At 50.2% G+C, this 18,962-nt stretch overlaps 1 protein-coding gene and 1 pseudogene across 1 annotated transcript; both read right to left on the reverse strand.

Moving 5' to 3' along the window:
• Window positions 1-5,839: 5,839 nt before the first annotated feature.
• Window positions 5,840-7,954, reverse strand: LOC119288689 (annotated as a pseudogene).
• Window positions 7,955-10,267: 2,313 nt separating this feature from the next.
• Window positions 10,268-16,279, reverse strand: LOC119283412 (DNA (cytosine-5)-methyltransferase CMT1-like). Its single transcript, XM_037562971.1, has 21 exons — window positions 15,761-16,279; window positions 15,618-15,640; window positions 15,420-15,519; window positions 14,400-14,507; window positions 14,201-14,335; window positions 14,000-14,099; window positions 13,563-13,756; window positions 13,417-13,482; window positions 13,071-13,307; window positions 12,876-12,934; window positions 12,736-12,802; window positions 12,337-12,666; window positions 12,192-12,260; window positions 12,004-12,090; window positions 11,826-11,913; window positions 11,465-11,589; window positions 11,280-11,384; window positions 11,151-11,194; window positions 11,009-11,078; window positions 10,815-10,918; window positions 10,268-10,660 (listed from the first exon to the last, which is right to left on the reverse strand). Exons 1-21 carry the CDS (start codon window positions 16,277-16,279, stop codon window positions 10,480-10,482), a joined length of 2,811 nt encoding a protein of 936 aa, XP_037418868.1. The 3' UTR covers window positions 10,268-10,479.
• Window positions 16,280-18,962: the final 2,683 nt, after the last annotated feature.

The following is an 18,962-nucleotide window of genomic DNA, read 5'->3' on the forward strand; positions in this document are numbered from 1 at the left end:
AGTGGTCTTGGTCAGCTTGAAGCTGCTACTGCTTCTTTTTCAGGCTCCTTGTCGTAGCTATCAGCCTGCGCTTGAAGCGCTCCTGTTTGAGGGGCTCTTTGGGTACGATGAAGTCTTGATCGCCGAAGCTTACCTCATCTTCGGAGAGCGGAAGGTAGTTGTCGTCCTCCGAACCGTCGCTGGGCAGGGCCTGTTCGTCGGGGCTGGCTTGCCCGTTTTCCTGTTCCTCCTGCTCGAATGTTGCTCCCACAGGGTCTTCATTGCTTTCGGCGCCGTCCGGAGTACTATTTTCTCCAGTGCCATTGTTGCTGCAGCGTGACTTGGGGTGGCGTTTGGGGCGCCGGAACTTAGATTGTGACTCAGGAGTTTTAACTGGATCTCCCTTGTCTTTGCCGCGAGGCTTTTTAAGTGTATCGATCATGTACACGTCATGTGAAGGGGTGGCCCTCTTGCGCCTGATGACTGGCGGGTCTTGGCCTTGCTCCTTATCAGCATCATCGTCTATACCGTCAATGTCTGTGGAGCCAGGAGCGGGCATGTCGGTTAAGTCCTCGACATTGGCTATGAAGTGGGTGGCGGGTGGGAAGCGAAATTCTCCATTATCAGCCCCTAGCTCGAACCGGACATAGTTCGGTTGTGAGTCCACCATCGAGGACAGGTTTTTCAGCGAAATCAGCACGTCGCCAAAGGGCGAGTGTTGGAAGACATCTGCGGCGCTGAACTCGATGATTGATAACCGATCCAACTCGGTGTCCGAGGGCGCGCAAGGTTCGGAACTTATAGCCGGAAACGAGTCCGAAATTCCGTTGACGCTGATATTGCCTGGTGTAGAGTTTGTGTGCGGCTCCAATGATGCGGACTCCGTGGCTTCGGATGGTGCAAACTACTCCGAATCTAAGGTCGTAGCAGTTACCGGAACCATCTCTAGGACCTGGTCCGATGACCGATTTAGGTCATGTTCATCGGAGCGAGGGGGAGCGATCATCGCGGTCTCAAATCCATTGAAGATCAAGTCTCCGCGGATATCCACGACATAGTTCAAGCTTCCAAATCTGACCTGATAGCCAGGGGCGTAGCTATCAATCTGCTCCAGATGGCCAAGCGAGTTGGCCCGCAGTATGAAGCCGCCGAATACAAAAATCCGTCCGGGGAGGAAGGTTTCTCCTTGGATAGCGTCACTATAGACGATCAGAGGGGCCATCGAACCTCTCGTTGATGGCACAGTGGAACTCTCGATGAAAGCACCAATGTCGGTGTCAAAACCGGTGGATCTCGAGTAGGGGGTCCCGAACTGTGCATCTAGGATCGATGGTAACAGGAGACGGGGGACACGATGTTTACCCAGGTTCGGGCCCTCTCTATGGAGGTAATACCCTACGTCTTGCTTGATTGATCTTGATGAATATGAGTGTTACAAGAGTTGATCTACCACGAGATCGTAATGGCTAAACCCTAGAAGTCTAACATGTATGACTATGATAATGAATATTCTCTTTCCGGACTAACCCCACCGGTTTATATAGACACCGGGGGATCTAGGGTTTACATAGAGTCGGTTACATAAGAAGGAATCTTCATAGTCGACCGCTAAGCTTGCCTTCCACACCAAGGAGAGTCCAATCCGGACACAGCTACTGTCTTTGGCCTTCATGTCTTCACAGACCATCAGTCTGGCCCATGGATAACAGGCCGGACGCCCGAGGACCCCTTAGTCCAGGACTCCCTCAGCCCTCGGCAGAGCGCACGACGAAGGGAGGGGCGACGCGGTCTGTCGGAGACGAGGTCGACGTGCCCTCGCTTGGCGCTCTCGTCGTTGCTATCGCTGTCCTCCTCACCTCTCCCGCTTGAAGAGGAGTCTTCATCATCGGAGGAGCTCTCCATGCAGCACTTTAGGCGAGTTCCAGAGTCTTCAAAGACCTTGACAGAGAGCAGGCCGTTCTCCATTAATTTGAAATAGAGAATAAGCCCCGCCGCTAGGCTATCGATGCGAGCGAAGGTCTTCCATCTGCGGCGAATATGCATGACCTGAGGGGCGGGAAAGTCGACGTCGACCCGCGTGCCACCGTTCACGCAGCCCCTCATGTGCAACCTTAGGGTCTAGGGCGGATCAAGCTCCATCTCCCGAGCGAATGGCGCAGGAAGATGAAGGCGGCGATGCGGTGGCCGATGCAGCCTGATGAAGAACTCACGAGGCTGGTCCCCGACGTGGCCCTCCATCAGAGGAGGCATCGCTGGCGGAGGCAAGGCCGATGCGCCGCCCCGTCCCCCTCTTCCCCGAGCACCTCGCCGACCTCACCCTCGCCCCCTCCCCCTTCCTCTCGTGGCCGGCTCCGCCGCCACGGGCTCTTGGGAAGGAGGGATGCGCTGTCGAGCAGAGACCCTCGCCGCCACCGTCGAAGGACCGGCGCCCCCTCTCGCCATGGCAGATGAAAGAACGGAGCCGAGGTGGAAGAAAAGGGATGATGAAAGATTGTGGGGTGCCATCCCCTGCCCCTTCTTATAAAGGGGCGGGGTCGGGACTCGGCCGCCCCACTCAGCCAATCCGACCATCAGGGGCGCAGAGAATCGAGGCCGACCCACTGCCCCAATCAGCAGCGGCCCGTTTCCCCGCCTCGCCATTCAAGGCCCGCACCCACCGCCTACCATCTTCAGAGCATGGGGGACACATGGCGGGCAAGCGGAAAGCGAGGGGACAGATGAGACGGCCGTTCTCCACCCCGTGGTCGTGGGGCGCGGGCGCCTTGAAGACCACGGCCTGAGCCCACTCAGTAAATGAGTCGCGCCTCTGCGTTTTCCTCTTTTTACGGGGAAGGAGCGAGCCGCCTCTTTACCACGATATGACGCATGCGTGCGGAAACCGCCCCACGCATGACCCTCCACGTCGCGCGTTCAACGCGGGTCATGGGGAAGCACAACGGACGGAGAAATTACTGCGGTAAAAATCCACCCCACCTGCCCGCGCACCGTTCTGGACCTAGCCCAACAACGCGTCGCACTTATGTGTGGCCCAGGCCCGGGGGCTCCTGTCGGTGTACAAAAGTAGGGGCTCTCCTTTTGCACCCCTTTACTTGTGCACGGGTAGTCAGAGCCGCGCCCACGGCCACACTAAGCATGGCAGAGGTGGGATGCCGGAGCACAAGACAACCAAAGCAACGCCAAGACCAGAGACGCAGAGAGAGAGCAAGAGGGCGAGGTGGACTCCCCCGGCAAGACCCTTGCCGGGTGGCTTCCGCAGGCTCGGCAAGATCCTTGCCGGGGCAACTTGCCTGACGCCAGCAGAGTGCGCCACCCTTGAGCCCAAGGGGTTCCCACACCATATTGGAACCAAGGCTCGGGAGGCACTCCGTGGTGGCATGCAGACCTTTGTAGAGATCATAGATACACAAGATCAGATGGAAACCAGAAGACGACGATCCTTGACGAGATCCTTGCCAAGGAGATCCACGAGACCCCCGGCAAGATCCTTGCGGGGACGACCGCGATGCCTCAGCAAGACCCTTGCCGAGGACGCCTGCAGGGCCGCAGCCAGGCCCGCGTCCGCCAAGACTCCGCCACCGCTCCCATACAGCTGCCAGCTTGACCAGCTGAGCGGGCATCTGCGTGGCAGCACGCGGCCTCTACATCAACTCAGCAAGCACCTGCGTGGTGGCATGCAGATCTTCATGAAGGCTCTGCCACCGCGCCAGCCCAGCAGCCAGCCAACGTGGCGCTACAACGCCTCGTCAGTTTGGGCGCGCGTCGGAGCCAGGCGAGGCGATGACAGTTGGGACGAGCGTCTTTGCCGTCCCCAATAAAGCAAGAGGGGCACGTCGGTAGCGCATTAAATGCATTTGTCCGACGGTGCCAGGGGATAGACTCAGCCCCTGTACTCCTTTCCACCTCTTGTGTGCCACTGTGGTGACCCCTTTTTGTCTATAAAAGGAGGCCCGAGGCGTACTGGAGAGGGATTCGGATCTTTTGGACTAGAGAGCCACCACGGCTAGTTCAAGAACACAAGAACACCTAAATATACATCAAAGCAGGACTAGGGTTTTACGCGTCTCCGCGGCCCGAACCTGGGTAAACGATTTGTGTGCTGACCGCTAGACCCGCTCTTTGCACAACCCCGCGCCCGCCAACCGTAGAAGGGATCCCAGTGACCCCATAGGTGTTGTTTCCCACCGACAGGGGGTCTAGTGAGAGGGAGCAGGAGAGGGAGGCAGAGAGCACAAGTGGGGTGCGGGGGATCGAGGAGGCGGAGGGCTTGCCCTTGTCCCCCTCCCCATCGATGCCGGTGAGGTGGTCGGGCAGAGCTCACCCCTATAGCGACCGTGCCAGGGGAACAGGGGGGAGAAGCCGACCAGTGGGGGGTAGGTGGGCTGGGCAGCCCGTTGCCAGCTGGGCCAAGGCCCGGGGGGCAGGGGGTTTCCTTTTTATTTTTAATTTAGTTTTTCTTTTATTAGATCTGTTTTCTTTTAGTTTCTTTTTATTTTTAATTTTATAAAATATAACACTTGCACCTAAAATATCATTATAATTTAGGCTACTGTCACATTTAGTTTAGTAGCTAAATAAATTAGTATATTAATTATAATTTGAAAAGCAATTAAATTATTATTTTAGCCATTGTTTTAATTATTAAAGGACATTAAAACACCTTATAAAAATGTTGGGTCACCACCATAATTAGTGATGAAATATTTGCGACACTTTGAACATTTTAGTTTTGACATTTGGAAACTTTAATTATTTGACTTTATTTTAAATTTGAATTTTAATTGGTTTTGAAACAACGTGGGACCTAGCAACTGTAAAAGTGATGACATGGCATCATTAGTATGGGATTACTATAGCTTGATTATCCGGGCGTTACAAAGATGGCGTAAGCTCGACAGGGGGGAAGGAGAAGATGTCTTCGGAGTGGGTCCTAGCCTTCTTCTTTCTCGCCTGACCTCCATTGCCTTCACTATCGGGTAACGGTGCCTCTTCCCGTTGGCCGGTGCCATCGGAGTGGGGCCAATCGCGGAGGAGGTATCGAGGACATCCATGGTCTTTCTTGTAGGATAATGGGTAGGCCATGCTAGCATAAATCAAAATTTTCTACCGCATTCATCCGAGGAACTTCTGGAAGTAATGGACAGTGGAGCCATGAATTACCTTTTGATACGCAGTGCAGTGAAAGGTTGTCGATGTCACGCGTCAATGCTGATGTAGTCACACTTCTGCACGTGATCCCAGGTACAACTCCTACTGGATCCCATGAATGATTCATCCAAGCATCGCATATTCGCATGTGCAACACCTCCAAGGTATCCCAAATGTACAAGGATTTGAGCATCACGCGTTAGAGTCGAAGGTGCGCTCTGAGTGGAGGGAGTGCGGCATCTAGGGTTTGTATTTCACACATGCATTAAGGTTAACCCTAATACGATCGATTGCGTCTGGTTGACCGACTATAAAGTGTACAATGCACAATTCCATCTAGCGCACCGTCCAATCGGCCGCTAGGTCATTCGTCAAGGGCTAGAGATGCTCTAAGGCTAGTCATAGTGGGGAGTAACTTATACATGACACTAGTCTAAGTTACCACATTTATAATGCAAAGTAATATACTAGTAGTGTCATATGTGACTTTATTTAATGGCTTGTAGACTCATCTTATCTTGGAAAGCGCTATGTTACACTAACATATTATGTTACCACTTCTCATTAACTACATGCCACATAAGCAAAAATTTCTCAAAGTGCGCTAGGTTACTATCTAAGTTACTCCCACTATGACTAGCCTAACTCCTCAAATCAGACATTTTTTTATAGGAGTCAAAGGATTTTATGGACAGAAGTAGGGACGCTCTAACAATGCCAGATATCGAGGCTCTCCATTGAAGTTCTCTTTCCACTGAGCTAATACAACCCAAGAGCTGCGCATTACATCATGTAAGTACACGGATACATCAACTTTACACGATAATACAGCCCCGATTCACAAGCATTGAAGCAGTTACATCATCATCAACCATAGTGTACACCTCGTACGTATATACACCAATCGATTCCCTTTACACGGCCAACTTACATCACAGGTCCATGCGGTGAAGAGCTCCTCCAAGGGGATTAATGGTTAGTGATGCCGTTGTGTCGTCTCCCCCGACTCCCCCGTCCCGCTGTACTCGTTGGTGTACTCCCCGCTACTCTCGAACGCGACCTGCCTCAGCCTGTTGATGTTGGCCGCGTAGCTGCCGGACTCGTCGGAGCTGTATATCATGCTCTGCCCTGGCTTCATCCCTTCGTTCAGGTCGTCCAGCGACGCGTCGCCCTCCAGCGCGCGAACGATCTGTAGAAACGGTGCAAGAATCACTGTCAGTTCACGGCGAGTTGCTCAGCATCGATTGAGAGTTGCCGATCGATCGATCTTGACCTGTTTCATCTTGGGGCGGCGCTTGGCGGAGTGCCGGACGGCGGCGGCGGCGCTGGCGGCCATGCGCTCCATCTCCTGCCGGTCGTACTTATTCTCCAGGCGCTGGTCCACCACCTCGTCGAAGCTGCCGCCCTCCGACAGCGCGCGCGCCAGGAGCGGCCTCGCCCAGTCGACCAGGCTGTCCTCCATGTAGTTACTGGGGTCCACGGGCCGCCGGCCGGTGATGAGCTCCAGCATCATCACGCCGAAGGAGAAGACGTCCGACTTGTCCGTCAGCTTGCCGCTGGACGCGTACTCCGGCGCCAGATACCTGCATGCACGACCCAACAGCGGAGAAGACATCAACGCTCGAGCTCTGCTCCCATGGTGCCGCAATGGCGACACTTGCTGCTCTGTTCAGCGTGCGTGCGTGCGTGCTCTGCTCACCCGAACGTCCCCATGACGCGCGTGGAGACGTGGGTGTTGTTGTCCGTCGTCAACTTGGCGAGCCCGAAATCCGCGACCTGCCAACATTCAGGCGAGTTTTCACTCCAATCTCACGAATTTCGTGCACTGTGATTCACAAATCTCACAGCCTAATCACCTTAGCCTCGAAATTTTCATCCAAGAGAATGTTGGCCGCCTTGATGTCACGGTGGATGATCCTCGGATTGCCTTTATAATGCACGACATCAGAAGCACGAACGCCATGGATCGATGTGGCCAAAGAAGAGGAGAAGAGACTTACAGTCCTCGTGCAGGTACGCGAGGCCCTTGGCGGAGCCGAGCGCGATGGCGAGCCTCTTGGGCCAGTCCATGACCGGCAGGCCCTTGCCGTGGAGGTGGCGCTCGAGGGTGTCGTTGGCGACGAACTCGTAGACGAGCAGGCGCTGGGAGGCGCCGGCGATGCAGTAGCCGACGAGGGAGACGAGGTGGCGGTGGTGGACGCGGCTGATGATCTCCACCTCCGCCTGGAACTCGCGCTCGCCCTGCCCGCTGCCGGCCTTGAGCTGCTTCACCGCCACCTCCTTGCCGCTGCCCTGCAGCAGGCCCTTGTACACGTACCCGAACCCGCCCTGCCCCAGCAGGTTCGCCTTGGAGAAGCCGCCCGTCGCCGACGCCAGCTCCTCGTACGTGAACGAGCTCTGCGACCCGAAGATGGCCGGCGACGGCGGGGGCATCGACGACCCCGTCCCCTGCGACCCGCTCATGATCATCTCCTCGCTCAGCGGCCCCTGGCCCAGCGGGTACTGCGGGTGCCACCCCACGCCGCCGTGCCCGTCCACCGGGCCGCCGCTCTGCTGCCACGGGCTCGGCATGTTGTTCGCGTAGTACACGTTCCCTGCACGCGCCCGCGCGCCGCCATGGTCACGGTTAGATCTCTGCCAAGAATCTCCATGGTGAATGGAATGGGCACGATGCATGCGATGCGCGCGCGCGCCGGCCGTACCATGCTGGTCGGTGTAGAAGGGCATGGCCATGGGCGGCTTCTTCTTCTTCCTCCTGGCGCAGCACACGCACGCGGCGATGCACAGCAGCAGGGCGAAGACCAGGACCCCGATCACCACGCCGACGACCACGGCCTCCACGGGCGGAGAATCGTCTTGCTTGCTCCCGCCCTTGCCGCGGCCGCTCGACCCGCCCCCGCCCTTGGAGCCGCCCCCGCTCTCCGAGGAGCCGCCGCCGCCGCCGCCCCCGTTGCTCTTCGGAGCCTGCGGAGACGGGATGGCATTTGACCCCGGCGGCGAGACTTGAGCCGGGGGCGGCCCGCTGGTGCCTGCTGGCGTAGCCGGCGGCGGTGACTGAGACGGCGAGGGCGGCGACGGCGCCGAGTCCGAGGACCCTGGCGGTGGGGTCGACTGCGTGGACGATTGTGGGCTGGAGGGAGACGGCGGGGATCCCGATGACGACGATCCACCGGAGCTATCCGAATCTGCGGACGACGATCCACCCGAGCCATCCGAATCTGCCGCCGTCGACGACGGGTCCAGTGGACCGCTACCTAGCAGGGGGCCCAGGGGTCCGCGGCTTAGCGGCGAGTCGTCCATTGCTGATAGGAGGATCCCTCGTTAGCGTCCCGCGCAGCTCGCCACGATGGAGCTCTTCCCGGTGAAGATGACTCCACCACCACCTAGAAGATGCTCTGGGTCGGAACGCCGCTAGCTCCTCGCCGCCGTCGCCCTCCCCATAATGAACCCCTGCAGCCATGGCGAGCTAGACATTTCAGACCTAAGTTGATCACCAATTTAGCTCACATTTGAGAACCACCAATCAACCGCAAATTCCCGCAAAAAAGGATCAATGGTAACCACGCAAATGCAAAACCAGATTTCACGGTAGACAAATTAAATTCTTCGGCTCTGCGACACTGAAATTCGAACCGAAGACGTGAAAACGCGAGGGAGTCGAAGCATCCATGGTGATGTACCTTCCTTTTTTCCCCTGTTCTTCCGCAAAAGAAGAAGAGAAAGAAGGGGTTGAAACGGAGCCGGAGAGACGGGGGGAGGGAAGTAGGCTTTGGGTGGCGTAGGTTTCGTCACATTTCTTGGACACTCGCCATTGCTGTCCTTTATGTTTTCTCCATTTTTAGCCTGAAGGCAGAACGGAGGGTTGAAAGCCGCTTGAGCGGAGCTGTCAAACCGCATTAATGCTCGTGTTTACCATGCCATTGCAGGCCGTAGCTGAAGCAGTTGATGAGTCCAAGTCCTTCTCTTGCAGTCCACGGTAAAAGTAACATCAAATTCAAATGGGAGAAGCGGCATAAGGAAGGTGATTTGCCGGATGGTGAACAGTGCCGACATAGCAAGTTCGTTCTTGGCCATTGGATGCGTCACGGACGGGAGGGATTGACTGGCTCGGCGCCAAGCCGTAATGTCACGCTCGGCGGCAGCTTCGGTTACACCAGGTTTCTTGAGAGAAGTTGGGAGATTCAGATCGTCAGGTCTAGGCCTGACAACCACATTCTCGTCCATGGATGCGCGGATCAATTTCAGTGTAGTGCCACTCAACCATGGTGATCATGGCACATTGGCTGTTGCCATTTTATGAGGTAATGTAGAAAAATCCAGTTAACAAAGTTGTAATTTCAATCACTATAAAAAACTGGGCTGTAAACTAAAATAAAACACACTGGAGTATTTGGGATACTATAGTCTGCACCACCCTTTAGCATCAATCAGTAGTTGGCAAGGGAGTGCCGGGGTCAGTAGATTTTACATCTGCACCTTCCTGTAGGCATGGATCATATAAAATCACAAAATGTGGATTTGTGGACATGAACAAGTTCAGGCAAAACATATCACACACACAATACAGCGAACACTTTATATTTCGGGAAACATATTGAGTGAATGTGCAGAGCCAGGTCCCTGGTACAGCGGCCGTCGTGTTGGTATCATGTCATTCAGAAGTAGCATGAAGAACTGCAATCTGTTGCGTACCTAAAACTTCTGAAATCATATTCGGCTACACTGAGAACTAAGCTGTAGCCTAGTGGCAAGGGTGCACAGTGGTTACACTGAAATCACAAATAGTAAAAATGATTCTGATATACTAGTACAGAATCATCAGAGTTAACTCTGAAAGAAAACATAAGAGGACAACTGTTTACATACAGAAACAATATGTTTCAATGTTGTTGAGTATCTCGAAATTTAAAACACAGTAGGAATACAATTCTATTATAGATTGAGGACTATTTTTCAGTTCAAAGAACAGTATGCTACTACTATTGAGTGATGACAAACCAAATAAGATATTGCAGATGCTACACCAAGAATTTGTCCCATTTCTGCATAGAGGCAAGGGGGATTCTAAAGCTGCAATAGCTTTTCATTCCCTCCGGAAGAGATGTGGTCTAGCAGAAGTGCAAAACATAAACAGACCACAGTATAGGGGTTTAATCAGAACCTCCATTTCCTCTCAATATCTGAATCTGAAGGAATAGACAGGCACACAATGGGAAAATAACTGAACCTAGTTTAAGTTACAAACGTTTCAAGAGTTGGACCACTCAGTTTTCCATGATAAATGGCAATGTTTCGACATCTCACGCAAGTATATGACCCAAATCAACCACAAGTCAAATAACTATTCTGCCTACACTACTTCTCCACTACTCCTACAGGTGATGCTGTGGCTGCTGCTTGACCCACAGAAGCAAAATTCTCAGGCAGTTCGAACAGTGGCTGCCCTCCAACCAATGCACCACGATAAGCCTGTCCAAGGGAATATCCCAGAGCTCGAGCAACGGGAACAGCAACCGCATTGCCAACCTGAATATATCTGCATAAAACATGCACAGCACACACAAATCAGCTTCATACTAAAGACGGTCCAGAGATTCAGAGCTACCGGCCTTACAGAAACCATACAGTTATAGTTCATTTCGATGCAATGCACTACTGGATGATGTCGAGTTGATCAACTTAGAACTTACTTCTGTTTTATAGGGCCAAAGAGCCTGTAATAGTCTGGAAAGCCTTGTAACCGTGCATTTTCACGGACAGTCAGAACTCGATGCTGGTTGGGATGCAAGATAATCTGCAAAACACCATCCATGTTCAGTCATAATAAAAGCAATCGGCAAGTTATAAAATCATAATAAAGACCAGAAATTTGTTAATTGCTTACTTGGTTGTGAGGCTCGGCTCTGGTGACAACGGTTGGAACAGTTTCATCCCACCACAGGCGTCCGAATGGTCTGCGAAGCAACATGACAAGTGTTAACAGTATAGTTCTACAAATAATACAGAAGGATCATCAGCTTACTTACTTCGGTGATTTCCCCTTGATGTAGGTCATGGCATAGTAAGGCACCTGGCAGAGAGGCAAGGATGATTAATACTTGCGAAATATACATACATTACAGCTGATGAAACTACTCCACAAAAGATTCAAGTACCAAAGGTTTTCCAGAAGGCAGAAACACACGAGGAATGTGTGGATTAAACTCAACAGTGTTATTTTCCCCAACCTGGACACCCTTCAAATCACGGAAGTTGGCCCCCTGGAATAGAATAATTGCTAAGAAACAAGAAGGATAAGGCAACAAGAGAAAGAACATGAGACTGATCAGCACTAGCTTGCCTTTCTAAAAGGAATTTGCTTCACTCTTTGATAATCATCAGTGCTTAACTCTAGCGGTTGATGATCAAACAGTTGACATGCCTTAGGACTAGGAGTAGCATCTCCAAATGAGTAATCCTCCATGTCTTCAGATGAATGACAGAACAGAATAACTTAGAACAGTAATATAATCATGAAATCATACACAAACATTATAATAGTGAAAACTATGGCAAGGTGACATCATTGAGCCACCCAGATTATTGGAAACAGAAAAAAAAAGAGTGCGACTCTGCATATGCAAAGACAGAAGGCATAACAAATGAAAGGAAATTTCATTAAAAAGTAAAGACATGAAGTTTGCACACTCAAGAGGTCACACCTTTACGGCTGAGCCGGATGTAGCGCTGGAACTCTGTTTTGGGGTTAATGCGATTTTCCATGAGATCATTAGGTTGATAGTTTGGAACCTGTAGGAAACATTATAATTCATAGAGACATAACAAAATTCAAGCAGCATTCCAGAAATAAATGAATAGAGTAAAAAAGTCAATGTTAACCTTTGGTAAATCAGATAGTGCATCTTGAAGGACAAGAGCTTTCTTTAAACGTTTGTCGTCTATTTCATCGTATGCAACGAGACATTGCTGAGGACAGAACAACGTTTTGGTTAGAAAAAATAATAGCAAAAATAGTGTTCAAGAAAATTGATCACAGAAACATGGTGGGCAGTGATGTATTTTCATACCGAAAATGCATTGGGTACGACTCCTCGCTTAACAACATCATGGGTCGGAAGCGGGAATTTTGGGAGAACCTACATTGCCAAGGGTACCTTCTTATTCAGGAATAGTGTCACAAGGTAAAAAAAATAACCCAGAAAAGAGACAAACCCGAGAAGGAAGAGCTCCCCACAGAAAGGCCCGCATCCTAAATTGAGGTAACCCATAACATCCTGCAACCATCAATCCAAGCCTAGCTTGGTATCTCATGGAGACAAGACGACTAAGCGCATATCGCCCCAGGAATCCATCTGCAAATTTTAGAATGTCTACGACGTTTTCCATCAGAACATATTTAGGTCGCAGATAGTTAACAACATCCATAAAGACAACCAACTGTTTGTTTCTATCATCTTCCAGCGGCTCATTGTAATTCCTGAATCTGTTCAATCCACTGATGCCTTGACAGGGAGGACCCCCACAGATAACATCAACAGACCCCTTTGGAAAACAACGAATTAGACACCACATGAAAACTAACCCAAAAGGAACAAGGAGGAATTTACTTACAGGCAAGGGCAAAATAGATTCCCTATATCCTCTCTGAACAAATTCCTTAATACACTCAGGGGAATCGCTGAAATGCAAACAAGGATAAGGCAGTATTGGCGAATATATATGAAGATAAATGTAAGGAAAAAGATGCCAACCTAAGTCCATCAATTGGCTCCCATGAGTCATGACTAGGATCATATGTTTTCCACCGCACCTATATAAATAATTCCTATCTTTAGACAAAAATCGTATAACTATGTTCTAAGTAAGCAATGAATAATACAAGCAAGGAAACAATTGACTACATGAACTACACAAGTAGGGGATTTGAGCAATCAAGTCTATAGTACCTTGAACCACAGGCCATCTTTTCCGGTTTTATTGGGATCGCCATAGCATATATCAAGAAGTCTCTCTACCTCAAATAGATCATTTGGTAGAGCTTCATTTTCATCATCTTCGTCATCATTTGACATCTGAGCCAGGTCAGAGCCAGAAGAGTTGCTACTGTGGACGACATACTTCTGACAGAGTGCATTCCAGTGCTGGAGGAGCGCAAGAAAATCTTCCGCCTTCTCATTTCGTACCTACAACTCAGTGGCAACATCGTACAAGTTGGTTGATGAAAGAGGGAATGCAGCACAGTCAGAAAGAGGGAATGCAACTCAGTGGCACTTTGCCAATTTCAACTGGTACCTGGGTGCCAGGATGGTTATGCTTTAGACTGTTGCAAGCATATTCATTCATGTCTACAGCCCATTTCTGCACGAGAACATTAAGAATGTCAGTTATGGTACCTTCAGGGTCAGCTAAAGTATCAAGACCATAGGCACAAAACATACAGTATTTAGTTTGATGCCGGACAATGCAGCACCCAGGCAAAGCCCGGTTGACATGGCACCACATCCAGAGTAAAGATCCAGCAGAGTTGCTGTTTCCCTTCGTGCATCAGATGATCCCACAGGGTCAGCCACTGGTTTCCCCTCTTCACAGGAAATATCTGATGCCACTTCACTGTCTGTTGCACCATCGTTTTCTACAACAGAATAAACATGACAGGATTTTTCATGGTATACAATGTTGATCAAAACATTCTTTTATTTCGCCGAATGTACTTCTGAGATGTATTAAATCAGTACTGTCCTGTACCAGTTCAGTATAAGCTCATGATCACGCCATCCAAGTCTATATCTTTTAAGATGCTTACAAGGAATAAAAAATAAACTAGGTGATATACCTATGACGATTGCAACAGATGTAAGTATCCAGAAATGGTTACCTGCTGGAATATTTGCAAATGTTGAATATGCAACTGAGTACGACATGTCATAATACAAATCAGAATTTGATATTAACTGATCTCTTTCTTGAGGTGTCTTCTGTAAATGTTTCACAAAATAACAACAAAAAGATCAGCAGAAGAATGACAAGTAGTATGAGCAAAAACTCTTTTTCTTGAAAGAAAGAACAAATAACTTACACTTGGGTCAACATAAATGATATTTAGTTTAGAAATTATTGACTCAATCATGTTATCATTCTTTTCCTCTGAAAGGAAAACACGCTTCCGATCATGTTCATGATCATGGACCTCTAGCAAGTTGGGTGAGATGACCTGCAAATTTGTCTTAGGCACATGCTGAATTGCATTTAGGAAAAAAAAGAACTTCATGACATACCGTATCTTCAGCACGGAAAAACCAACGGCATGTGAAATATAAAACATGATCTGTTCCTTCAAAAAACTCTGTAATCCGGCCAATGTAATTTTCCTCATTGGGACCAGCCTGCAGTCACTCAAAATAAATAGCATGATTAGTAAACTTCGTTCAAACATACTCCCTCTGTCCCAAAACGTAAGATCATTTTTGACACTATGAACATTTTGGGACAGAGGGAGTAGCTTATAAACAAGAAGAATGCAGATGAAAACATAGAATATTTTGCCTATACCCATCATGCAAACGAAATAAAAAAAGCTTGAACATTATCCATGACATTTCTTAAAATTCGAAGTAACACAGATCAGATTCACACATAATATAGGACAATAAATTTAAACATTTGAATTGAAGATATAACACGAGAAAAAGAGTTGTACAGTGGGAAATCAGGAAGAAGAAAAGAAACCAATTAATAGCTCAAACAATCTAGATTTAAATTAAGAAAACAGGACCACAGAGTGAATTCAAACACATGAAAAAGGTTGACAAAATATTTTGGAGTAAATGAGAAGGCCTCTCGGTATGATGCAGGAGAGATCCCAGAAGACAAACTTGTACTAGTCCTAGTGTGCTAAAAGGAACCAATACCTTGACAATCATCAATCAATAAATTCAGAAGTTGATTTACATGCACATCTTTAATCACCATCATCCAATAGAATTTAGTTTATATGCAAATTTTAGTATACACAGTACAGTATCCTGAGTGCATGCATTTTGCAGTCACAAATTGAATGGCTAGAAGCTATCATCACGCCAGAAACAAAAAGAAGCACAACACTTCAACAGTTGGCATAGCAAAAACGGCAGTAACAAAGACTGTATTAATCATCTTCATACGCTGCAATCATGTACGAATTAACCTTCTAGCTAAGAAGATAATGGCAGTCGATGAATAATCAATGCAACTACTAATAAATATATTAAACGAACTAAGTAATGATTTCTCTGAACTCAGTACTAAAAATGGTTCACCTTCACATAGACATCATCATTGAGGTTGAAGATTGCATCATCCACACATGCAGATGTGTAGTGGCATTGAGCGCCAATTTCCTCCTCCGTATCATTAGATCTGCATGCACAGATGGAAGATCCGGTTCACATATTAAAAGCAGCGCAAAAGGAGCTCCATTTACAACAAGGTGAGATCAAGAGCGAAACAAGACATACCGCCTAGAGCGTGAATCAGAATCCTGCGGCCCAAAGTAGAGGAAATTTTCAGTCGGCATTTCCAGTGCATGAATGAAGAAGATGATGCGCGCCTACCCAGCTCAGCTACGTGCTGACAAGAGAAGGATAGACGCCATATATACCTTGGTTTCGTAGCGGCTCGGCCAGAGTCGCCTGGCCTTGTCACCCGGAATGGGCTCGCCCACGAAGTGGTCCGCCGAGGCTTCCGGCCTCCTCTGGGCGCGCGGCGGGGCCACCCTCTTCCTGGCGCCACGCGTCTCCGCGGACCCCTCCTCTCCATGGTCGGCCTGCTCCTCCTCCTCGATCAACTTCATCTCCTCCGAGTCGGGCTCCTCCGGGTACACGTCGCCGTTGATCCCGCTGCCGGCATCCTCCACCTCCATCGCCCCCGCCGCCGACTCCGGCTCCTTCCGCTTGCCCTTGGCCGCCCTCTTCCGGGCGCCGGTGCCCTTCCCCGCCGCCTTGCGCCGGCGCTTGCCGCCGCGCGACGTCGACCGCTCGCGCTCGACCTCGAGCTCGGCGCCGACCTCAGCCTCCGCGTCGGCGTCGGCGTCGGCGTCGGCCGGCTTGGTGTTGGACAGCAGGCGCGTGGAGCGCCTGGGCTCGGCCGCCGCGGGCGTCACCGGGGACATGGACGCCATGGGTGGTGGTCACCGGTGAGCGAGGGGTGGGGGGAACGCGAGCGCTAGGGTTTTGGGTTTGGCAGGGGTGGAGGCGAAGGTGGGCGGAGGCTTTGGCGATGAGATGAGATCGGAATGGGGGAGAGGGAGGGAGGGGGTGGTTAAAAAGGCCGTTGGATGCTCTGGCGACGGAAAAAGGTGGGCGGGAATGCGGAATCGCTGCGTGCTCGCTGTGCACTGTGTTGGCTTAACGAGCTGATCGCGGAGGTGGTGGGCGGGCTTCGGCCGCCCCACCCCTCCCACGTCCGTCCGTGGCTTCCGTCCGGGCCCACCCGTCAGAGGCTCACGCACGGGGGAGACGGGACGGGACGGGACGGGCCGGGCCGGTCGTGCTCTATTTCTGGCCGCGGTCGTCGGAGGGGCGGGCGATGATGAGATACGATCAGGTGGCTGTTTGAGGAAAACGCCGAAATCTTCTCCTTTGCTTTTGGGGTTGGTTGCCGTTCCTCCTCTTGCTCTCCTGCCTGCCTGCCGCCTGCTGCATGCGTATGCGTACGGGAAAAGAGGAAAGCGAGGATCAGGAGGTGCACCGTTCCGCGATCCTCTCTTCCCCCCGTGGTTGTGAATTTTGAATTTCGAAAGCTAGCGCGGGGATGCGGTGCGGGGCATGCACCGAAATTTTCTCGTTTGCCGCTTGTGCCCCGTTGTGCTCCCACGGTTTGTTTGCTGCCGTCTCCATGGTTATGGAATGGGTTTGGCTGCAAGTGAGACTGTCTGCGGGCGTCCCACTTATCGTCACAACTTGTTGACACACGAACACGTCACGTGTATTCTCGACGCCGGGAGTGATGCATCACAGCTCACGTCGAAGGAGACCCGACGGACAGCGCGATACGCAAGACAGTCGACGGGTGCTTTTGCAGACCCGAAAACCCCACACCTCCGGGAGGGACCCCGTCAGAGAGTGCGGCGGCTATGGGCTGCCCTAGGTCGATTCGCTCGCCCTAGAGCCTCAAGATTCGCAGCTCTTAGACACGAATAACAGCGAAGAACGAGAGAGAAAAACGATGGAGAGATAAAGCGTAGACTGAAAAGTAGTATATTGATTTGTTCAATTGTGTGTTGTTTCAATCGGCCGTCACCCCCAACATATATATGAGGCGGCTAGACTTCCCGTACAAGCAAAGGATTCATTAGGCTTTCCTTACAAGAAAATTACATCAATTCACGTCCTCGGGGATTCAGCCCGAATCTAGCCCAAACTTCTGTCTTGTTCCTTGTATAGGCCGTGGAATTTGCATATGACCTCCGATTGAGAAGATAAAAATACCAAATTTATGCGCCTCGACGAGACGAACAACTCTCATGTTGATCATTTTTCCAAATAAGGTCATCTTCAATACTTTACGAGGTCATCTTTAACTTCCAGTCGGATTTGGTCATGTAGTTTTCTTGGCTGTCCGAGTCTTTCAGCAACTCTACAGGCTGTATACTATCTCTGATGATGATGACTCCAAAATCAAAGTTGACCGTTTTGACGATACGCACAACTTCCGTGTAGAAGACTTTTCTATCCGAGGTCATCTGAATAACCTTTCGAGCCCATCTCCAAATTTTCGGTCGGGTTGACCCCGTCAAGCTTTCCACCCCGGCAAGCTCTCTACCCCGGCAAGCTTTCACACCGGCAAGGTTTTCACCCCGGCAAGGTTTCCACCCCGGCAAGGCTTTCATTCAGCCGGCAAAGGCCAAATAACTCACGCAACCCATCAGACACTTCCTAGGTGGGTGTCTGGTCCCTCGCGTCGCTTTTTCACTCAGGGCCAGCTCGCGAAGTGTTGCCTCTAACTTTTGCATACGAACTCGGATTGGGACAATTTTTATTTCAAAATTGATCATTTCGACGAGACGAAGACAATTCGTATAGATCATTTTTTCATATGAGGCCGTCTTGGGGCGTAAGCAGCCAAATAGTGTTCTGAATACAAAATCTCAGTACTTTGAACACAACTTCGGCCTTAGATATGAGATCGGATGGCTATGGCCGAAATATCAAACTTTCTCCTTTTGAAGATACAGAACTTGCTCATTTTGAACACTTTTTATTTAAGGCCATTTTAATTGTGTTTTTGACCATGCCAAAATCTGGCGTCAACACATGCCCCCTGTTTTTCGGCAAAGTTTGTGTGCCAAAAAATAACTTGCACATAGCTTGTTCTAAGGACGATGTCAACACTCCATCGGCCATTTATTTTCCTCAGGACGATAATCAGGTATCGGTCATGTTTGTGCTAAGGGCGATAATCATATATCGGCCATTGCCTACTTGGGCTTCTTGCCACACACTAGGGGGTATTTCTTCAAGTACTTGCCATTGAGAGCTCGAGGTAACAGTGCCCCTTGTACGGATTCCACCAAATAAGAGTTTCCGGGAACTATTCTTGTAATCCTAAAAGGGCCTTCCCAACTTGGAGACCACTTCCCGAATTTTCTGTCTCTTGAACCAATCGGCGGAATTACTTTCCAGACAAGATCACCAACTTGAAAATTCTTCAACTTAACTTTCTTATTGTAAGCTGTTGCTGCCCTCAACTTGTCCCTCTCTATGGCCTTCCAAGCAGCCAAACGTTTATCGGCAACCTCATCAATATTGTCCATCATCAAGTTATAAAAGTCTACTACCGATAAATCATTTTGTTTTGCTATT

Source organism: Triticum dicoccoides, chromosome 4A, assembly GCF_002162155.2.
Source record: "Triticum dicoccoides isolate Atlit2015 ecotype Zavitan chromosome 4A, WEW_v2.0, whole genome shotgun sequence".
In the NCBI taxonomy this organism is placed as follows: domain Eukaryota; kingdom Viridiplantae; phylum Streptophyta; class Magnoliopsida; order Poales; family Poaceae; genus Triticum; species Triticum dicoccoides.

Excerpts from the sequence above, each read along its gene's own strand:
- LOC119283412 (XM_037562971.1), bottom strand. The coding sequence starts at position 16,279 with ATGGCGTCCATGTCCCCGGTGACGCCCGCGGCGGCCGAGCCCAGGCGC. Across the intron at positions 15,641-15,760 it reads CGAGCCGCTACGAAACCAAG|GATTCTGATTCACGCTCTAG; the intron begins GTATATATGGCG and ends TTTGGGCCGCAG. Across the intron at positions 11,079-11,150 it reads ATCAAGGGGAAATCACCGAA|ACCATTCGGACGCCTGTGGT; the intron begins GTAAGTAAGCTG and ends GTTGCTTCGCAG.